Raw genomic sequence first — 9,346 nt, forward strand, 5'->3', positions numbered from 1 at the left:
AAAGACAGTATTTTACAGAAAATCCAATTTTAATCATTTAGGTAAAATATAAGCCATTTTGTATTCACAAAAATTCTAAGCATTGGAATGAATAATAAATTCCAAAAAAAGGAAATCCTGAATAACCACACTTGTTCGGAAAGTACAGCCTTTAAAAAAAAAGAAATTCTGTGCATTTTTGAAAATTTACGTGACAATACCTGCATGTTAAAAAACACTTTCTCGGAGTGATCGTGTAAACCGGAATTCAAGAAATTTTAGGAATTAAGGAATTCACAGGATTCACGGAATTCAAGAAATTCAAGGAATTCACGAAATTAAGAGAATTCGTGCAATTCGCAAAATTCACCAAATTCACGAAATTAATGGGTTTAGAAAAATTCACGAAATTCATTGAATTTATGGAATTTACGGAATTCGCGGAATACAAATATTAACGGAATTCAAGAATTTCGAGGAATTTAGAGAATTCAAAGGATTCACTGAATTCAAGGTATTCACAAAATTAAGAGGAATTCACGAACATTAAGGAATTCAATGAATTCGCGGAATTCGCAGAATCTAAGGGACGCAATTAATTCACAGAATTCACAGAATTCCCCGGTTCCACGGAAAAGTCGAAAAATTCACGCAATTCGTGGAATTAAGGCAATTTACGCAATTCAAGAAATTCGTGGAATTCAGAGAAATCAAGAAATTCACAGAATTCAATAAATTAACGGAATTCAAGGAATTCATGAAATTTACAGAATTCGTGAAATTCAAAGATCTCAAGAAATTTACGGATTTCATGGAATTCACGGAATTCATGGATATTAACGGAATTCACAGAAATAAAGGAAGTCACGGAATTTAAGGAATTAATGAAATTCAAAGAAAAGGAATTCACGAAATTTAAAGAGCTAAAAAATTCACAGAATTCAAGAAATTCACGGAATGCAAGTAATTCACGGAATTCAAAGAAATCACCGAATTCACAGAAAGCATGGAATTCACGGAAAGCACGAGATTCGTGGAATTTTTGGAATTAAATAAATTAAATGAATTTACAGAACTCAAGAAATACAACGAATTTTATGAATTGGCGGAATTCAACTAATTTACAGAATTTAAGGAATTCACGGAATTACGTGAAATTCTTGAATGCCATAAATGTACTGAATTCCTTAATTTCCGGGAATTCCTTAAATTCTGTAAATTCCATGAATAACATGGGTTCCTCAAATGTCCTGAATTCCGTAATTTTCGTGAATTTCGTAATTTCCATGAATTCCATGAACTCTGTAATTTCCATGAATGTCATGAACCGTGATTTCCATGAATTCTGTGAATTCCACGAACTCCGTGAATTATATGAATTACTTCCCGAATTCCGTAAATTTTTTAAATTGCTTGATTTACTTGGATTACTTTTTTTTTAATTCCGTCAATTCCTGGAATTCCTTGAACTCTGAAACGGAGTGGTTCTTTTAGACGGCCAATGCTAAACGAGGTTTCTTTAACATGCCAGGTATCGATATAATCTTCAAATGATTGTAATAATTTCTAGAAAATACTAACTTTTAATGATTTGGAGAGAAAAATAAAATTCGAAATAATATACGTAGTTTAAACAATTGAAAAATGCCTCTATCAATAAATATTATTGCCAACATACACTTACTGTGTTAATAATCTCAAAAAATACTAAATTATCATGATTTACAAGCGAAATTCGAATTAAAAAAAAATTATTTAACCAACTTAAAATTGGTTCGAAAATACTTGAGGACTTGACACTTATAGAAAACAAAAAATTTATGTTGGGATGATAAAAAAATCCGTTTTTATAATGAATCTTACATGCTTCTGCTATTTTCGAAGATTGGGAAGCTTTGCCCTTTTAGAGTGAAAAAATGTTGCAATGCATTTTTGAACCACCCTTTTGTACAAAAATGTGAGAAATGAATTTAATTAAATATATTATTTTTGGAAAATAAGGGTTCTGCAACATAATTTGGATTAAATTAAATCCAGGTGCAAATTTCGCCCATTAACACTATTTATGCTCTTGAAAATCAAAGCATGAATTTAAAAAAAAAGACTTTAGAATTAAAAAAAAAAAAATTTTTTAAATAATATTTACGTTTGGCAGTTTCATTATGAAGTCGTGAGCATTTGCTTCTTTGGCTGCAGATACAATTTCTTCCATAGTCGCATCAATATTTCCATAACGAATATTTTCAGCTACTGTTGTGTCAAAGAGCACGGGTTCCTGACCAACGATTCCCAAATGGCTTCTAAACCATTTAGGATTTAATTCTCGTAAGTTGTATCCATCGATTAAAATCTATAAATATTATCAATTTTTAAAACATTATTAACATATTTGATGTTTACTTCTTTCATCTCTAGTAATCATTTAGTATTTCTGAAGACAATTTGGTAATTAATTAAACAAAATAATTTTGAAATAAAGAATAAAATAATTTAATTGAATTTGAAATAATAATATTAAGAGAATAAAAAATTCTATATATTTTTTTTAATTCACACCTGTCCTTCGGATGGATCATAAAATCGCTGAATGAGTTGGATGCAAGTCGATTTTCCGCAACCAGAACTGCCAACCAATGCCACGGTTTGTCCTTTGTTTATAGAGAAATTGAGCTTTCGAAGAACCTAAAATTAAAATTTTAATTAAAAAAATTGTTAACTAGGTATCCAAATTTCCGTTTTACCATCATTTCTTCAAATTCGTTGGAAAATTAAAAAAAAATTTTAAATATAGCGAAGACATGTTATGAGTTAACTGTTAGCTGAACATTTTTTGTAGCCTGGAGAATTTTTTTTCAAATAATCGAATTTTCATATATTTCTCGAAAGCAACGAAAGGCAGAAAGAAATCACAATATAAAAGTTTGTATGTCTAAGATCTTCATAGAAAAAATTACTTTACGTTTTTTTGGCATTATCAAAAAAATGTTTTAGCTAGTATAAGAAAAACATCCTCTCAGTCTTAGGCGGCCTAAAACATTTTTGAGAATAGAATAATTTTTTCTCCTTAAAATATATTTTTAACATTTTTCTTTTAAACTATGCAAGATATAACAAAATAGCAATGATTATTTTTTGTAAAATTCGTTTGTCACACAAAATTTTTTCTTAACACTTTTTTTGGTACATTTCGTTGTTTTCGAGAAAACTGCAAAAATTTGATACTATAAAAAAATTTGTTTAGCTACAACAATTAAATTAAAATAATTATAATAAAAATAAAATTAAAATAATTATAAAATATTCTAGGATTCTCAAAATTCAAAAAATTATGAAAATGCAAGAAACTCTAAGAATTCACGGAATTCCATATATTCAAAAAGTTTCGAGAACTCTAGGAATTCTAAGAATTCAAGAGGAAAGTTTAATAAATTTCAAAGATTTCAATAAATTCCTAAGAATTCAGGGAATTTATATAATTATGAGAACTAAAAGAATTGTAATAATAAAAAGAATTAAACGGATTGAAAGGATTAAAAAAATAAGAGTAATTCTGCAAATTTAAGGAAGTCTAAGGATTCAAATACTTAAGGGAATTCAAAGAATTTGAGGAATATAAAGAATTCAAAAGATTAAAAGAATTGTTTAAATTAAAAGAATCCCAGTAAAGCTAAGAGAGTAGGCATTGTTATAGAAAAAAATTAATTTTTAAATTTAAATAAATTTATTTTTCATTTAGTCAGAAATGACGACAAGTACTTTCTGTTATATAAAGAGTAAACTTGATGGATAGTTTTGATTTCTATTTTCACTGATAGTGGAATTATATGTACACTAATCGATGGTAACTACCTCTGAAGATAATACAGATTTCTTTAAAAGAATATACGAGTAGTAAAAATTCAAAGCATTATCAAAATTCACGAAATTCTAAGAATCTAAGGGATGAGTTTAATAAATTTCGAAGAATTTGATAAATTCCTAATAATATAATAAATTCCAAAGCATTCAGGGAATTTAGGTAACTAAAACAATGAAAAGAATTAAAATTATTAAGAGAATAAAAATAATTCTAAAAAATTAATGAATTTACGGAATTTTTGTATTTTAAAGAATTCTGAGAATTCATTAATTTTAAAGAAGTTTAGATATTTAAAATAATTTAAAAAATTGAAAAGAATTGAAAGAAATCTGGTTTAATTCAAGAGAATTTAGGAGGACAGAAGTACAAGAGGTCTTTTTTGTAGAGCTTTTTTAAAATATAAACTTTAATACTTACTTTTTTTGTGACAAATAGGAAATCTTTATTATCATCGGGATGGTAACTGACCGACCAGATGAGATACAAATCAAATTACTTGAAAATAGATATCAATTTAATCGATATAAGATTAACCTCAAATTCTTTCTTTTTAACTTCCCTTATTTCCCCGAAAAATGTCAAAATTCGAATTTATGACAAAATCATCATCCACACAAAAATTGTTCAGCTCATATACAAATCACCAGATGTCTTTCTTGTGAAAAAAGAAATTTAACGAAAAATTGGAAAAAAGTGTGAGCCCGAGTCTTATGTTAAAATGTACTTTTTGTATTTAAAAAAAATCATCACTATATTCTTAATTTTCAACGTCTGTTAATTTGATCACGAAATTCAAGAGAGGATGGTAAAGATCTGTAGAAGGCAAAATAAGATTAAAATATTTGAATTGGGTCAAAAACTATAAAAGTTTTAAAAACCTTTATGTTTAATAAAATGGATGTAAAAATTTAAGTACTCTTAAATTCGTAAAAAAAGTTTTGTCATTAAATCGGAAACATGTGTATTTCGCTAATATTACGTAATTTCTTTAATAATCTTACTTTCACTCCATTTCTCGATGGATATTCAAATGAAACATTTTTGAATTCAATGCAACCTTCAATATCTGTTGGCTTTAAGCCTTCCGGAGTCATGGTATCGATTGCGGGTTTCCGTTCAATAATGGAAAATACTTTCGCTGCTGCTGCCTTCGAAATCCCGAAAGCTTCAATGAATGGAGAAGCAGCTCCCATGTTTATGCTTCCCATCATAACGCTGAAGAAGACCTTTGATTAAAAAAAATATATTTAATTGAAAAACTGAATATTTTTATCTTTAATCACTCGAAATAAAAAGATAAACCATTTTTTCTACACACCGTTACCATCGTTGCTGCAGTGTAAGTCTGATCTCCAGGAGGAAGCTTTCTGTCCTCAAGAATTAACGTAACTCCATACCAAAACGAGAGAGCGTAGCTTGCATAAATAAAAAACCACACTAAACCAAATCCGAGACCAGCCAGAAGTCCCTTTTTAATATTGGTACTGTAAGTTTTTTGCAGATTAATTGTGTACCTTTCAAATTCTGACTTTTGACCACCAAAAGCAACGACAGTTCGTATTGCGGATAAAGCTTCTTCGGCAATTGCTCCTGCTACTGCGTATACTTCTACTTCCTTTCGAGTCATCCTAGAAGTTGCCTGAATCCAACAGAATTGTAAATATCTTCATAATGGTAAGAGTTAGAAGTTAAAAAAATTATTTACATTTGAAATCAAAACTTTAATGCTTGACGTCTCTAAACAGATTCGGAAGAAGCAATTTAAGGTTGAAAAATGTAATAATTTAAAATTCAAATCAATCAAAATTTAAACATTGATTAAAAATTATACTATTTTCAATTTTAAGTTGTTTAAAATTTAATCATTTCAAATCAGAATATAGAAATTTGTATCGAGAACTGCTTCTTGTCAAAATTTGCCAAGTGAGCCACTTACTTTTTGATGAACGAGCTTTTCCGCGGAAATTACTTAATTCGGTTTCTAAGGATAAATGAAAAATAAAATTTGAGCGGTTTGGTGAAATTCGAAGTTTTACAACAGTTATTGCTGATAAAGTTTTTCTGCATGAATTTGGTCATTATTTATTTGCTATCGATTCTTTGGATGTATTTTGCTAATTTTTTAACTGGTCGCAAGTTATTGCTTTTTTCGCTCGGCACTCAGCACGCATCGTCCGTTTCGCGCGTGCTATGGCACAGTGGGGCCAAATGAGGTGTCCTTGGTCCATTGGTTGTACACATATAATTGATTGTGTTAATGAAACTAAATTTATCTACTAAAGTAGAGCCAAATTATGCATTTGTTTATAACATTTTGTTACAATAATTAATAATTGTTTAATTATTTATTTATTCAATTTGTTTAAACAAATAGAAATTATTTTTTATAACGAATTTCTTTTACTGAAAAAAGACAATATTATGCATTTGTTACTTAATTTTGTTTAAACAAATTTAAGAATCACAAAAGAAATCTACAAGCTAGATATTTATGTTCCTTTCTGTTAAAAAACGAAATAATTCTATTTGAAAATGACGAATTTATTCATTTGTTTTTAAAATTTTGCTTGAATAATAAAAAACTTGTCTCTATTTTTCTTATATATTATATCGACATTTATTTTTTTTAGATCTCCACTTAAAACATACATCTGAAGTAGCTATATATCATTTTTACTACCAATCTAACTTTTGTTGATTAGCTTGTTTATAAAAATTATAAAACAATCTTTTAAATATCTGATACTGCTGGACATCAGTCAAGACAAGTTTCCCCACTAATTCTATGTACTTTCACATGAATTGAATAAATTTCTACAAAATGGCATCTTTGTAATTAAAAAAAAAAATTATTTATCATTGTTAAATTAAAAAAATGAACGGTCTTAAAACTATCCTCCAATAACTTTGTTAGAAATTTCATAAGCTTTAACTTACAGAAAAATAATTCAAAATGGGTCCAATAGTTTGGGCTAAAAGTTAATTTGTACACGAAAACCTTATTTGGCCCCACTGTGCGTTATAATTTGTTTAGTTACTGTTTCCCACTGTTTCCTTATAATTTGTTTAGTTACAAAAACCAGTAACTAGACTGTGCCTTGCAAATTAAAATTTAATTTCAAAAGTTTGAGGGAAGTTAACCACTTGAAATATAAAGCGTTTAGGGGTGCATCTCAGCAACTAAGGCTTTTACAAAAAAATGGAAAAGGAAAGAATTCCAAAGAATAAAAATAATTCAATAATTTTTTGCGAGCCGGGAAATGACCGGAAATTTTTTTCCTTGATTAAAACGGCCACCTGGATTTCTTAGTATTTAAAAATTTATTATATTTATTGGCGTTTTCCTGTAAAAATAGTTATACTTTTTCGTACTTGTAAAAAAATTCCCACCAAGGATTGAAAAAATTTTTCATTTTATTTATTTCTTCAAGTGAATTTTGTTTAAGTTTGCAATAACAAAGAAAAACTATCCAATTAGCGGTTCTAAGGGCTTAAAAATCGTGATTAATTATTTTTCATAAATAGTTTGGAACTAATTTTCATATTGTACACATCAGCTGTTTTTTAAGCATATTATATTGATGATGTGTACAATGTTAAAATTATTTGGAAACTGTTTATGAAAAAAATCACGTGTTTAAACACTTAAAACTTCTAATTGGATAATTTTTCTTTGTTATTGTAAAATTTAAAAAAATCCACTTGAAGAAATAAATAAAATCAAAATTTTTTTCAACATATATACACTATGCCTTACAGCTAATAAAATCCCTCGTATCAGTTATTATTTAAAACTCACTTTCAATTGATTTGAATTCAATATGAAACGCTTTAAATTCCTAAGATTTAAAGTCGAAATATATAATAAATTCGCAACAAAGAAGATTAATTTTCTTACAAAAAAAGACGAATTTTTAACAAATTCCATGAATTTTCAACCAAATATTTGAATTTTCAACTTATAAAGGATCCATTTCTAATCAAGACTAGATAAGTTACAATTAAAAAAAAAAATTTTTAACATAAAAAACCAAATTGCCAACAAAAAAAGTTGAATGTTAAGCCAAGGAGGTAAATCTTGCAGAAATATGATTTAAAAAAAAAACTAGATTTAATAAACATGAAAAAAACACGGAAAAGTTCATTGACAAACGAATCCTACTCTAATTTTCTACCATATTGTTAAATCATTAATCAAAATATACTAATTTAGAACTTAACAATTACATTTTTAATAAAAAGACGATGTAAAAAAATCAAGAAAATAAATTTTTGACCAAAAGGATGAATTTTCAACAAAATATATTAATTTTTAACGAATTTTTTTAATTTTAAAGCCGGGAGGAGCAATTTTAAACCAGAAAATATTAATTTTTAATAAAAATATCAATTTAAATCAAAATTGAAATGTTTACCTTGTTAGTTAAAAAAAAATTAATTCTTATTAAAAAAAACGAATTTTCAACAAAATAGTTACATTTTTAACAAAATAGTTCAGCCTAAAAATGACTTTTTATCCGCAGAAGAGTTAAATTTTCGACCAAAGAGGTGAATCTAAAACCAAAAGAATAATGTTTTTACAAAGTAGTTCAACTTTTAACCAAGCTTCTGAATTCCTAAAGAAACAAGATGACTTTTTAACAAAATAGTTGCATTTTTTACAGAATAATAAAATTTGCAACTGAATATTAGAATTTTTAACCAAATGAGTTGAATTCTGAACCACAAATATAATAGTAGACTTTCGACCAAAAAAGGATTTAAGTGAAAATACGAGAAAAGGGGGTTTCTTAAAAACAGAGAAAAAAAGAACAATTCTTTAAAAGTAATTAATAAGGAAACATACTAAATGTTATCTAAGTTCGAAACTTTTCTTCTACTGACCCCCCACCCCTGTTCGAACCATAGTTTTTAGCGTGACCCCCCCCCCATGCAATTGGTAATGCAGTTTACTGACGACCTCTTAAAGTTTCGATTTTTGTATTTAATGAAATTATCCTTATAATGTATAGTTTAAAATTTGTTTAGCATAAAAATACACAACGAAAAATCGGAAAGACTCAGAAAACGAAATTACAACAATTAAAAGAATGTCAGAGAACAAGTATACTGAGACTATACTTAAGAAACTTCATTTTCAATTTTATTTATATTGGATAAAATATCAATATCACAGAGAAAAGTAACAGCGTTTCACTTTCAAGAATTCAAATTATTTAGAAACTGAAATTAATAAAAGAAATTAAAGGGCCTCTATATTTTGTCATTCTCATCATTTATGATTGAGAAAGTATAAGAAGAGAAAGGTCCGACAAGTCCGAAAAGAAAGGACGAGTTCGTTAAGAGCCATTTTGGATAAAAATACAAATTTTGGGACCATTTTTTTATACTGAAAATTTTTATTTGCGGCTATTAATAGTACTCAGAAGGCCAAACAATTTATCCTGATGACTTTTTTTTTATACAAAAAAAATTCTCAGAGTTATAGCATTTTCAAAATTTTTAGTA

General features: G+C 27.5%; 1 protein-coding gene across 1 annotated transcript in view; it reads right to left on the reverse strand.

Annotated features, from left to right (window-relative positions):
* LOC117178422 (ATP-dependent translocase ABCB1-like) overlaps positions 1–9,346 on the reverse strand; it is a 63,914-nt gene that overhangs the window by 33,068 nt on the left and 21,500 nt on the right. The window contains exons 5-8 of the mRNA XM_033369848.1: positions 5,157–5,477; positions 4,840–5,064; positions 2,536–2,661; positions 2,126–2,329 (exon numbers count right to left, since the gene is read on the reverse strand). Of these exons, the coding sequence (XP_033225739.1) occupies positions 2,126–2,329; positions 2,536–2,661; positions 4,840–5,064; positions 5,157–5,477 (876 nt within the window). The remainder of the gene's footprint in view (positions 1–2,125; positions 2,330–2,535; positions 2,662–4,839; positions 5,065–5,156; positions 5,478–9,346) is intronic.

Source organism: Belonocnema kinseyi, chromosome 8, assembly GCF_010883055.1.
Source record: "Belonocnema kinseyi isolate 2016_QV_RU_SX_M_011 chromosome 8, B_treatae_v1, whole genome shotgun sequence".
Classification (NCBI taxonomy): domain Eukaryota; kingdom Metazoa; phylum Arthropoda; class Insecta; order Hymenoptera; family Cynipidae; genus Belonocnema; species Belonocnema kinseyi.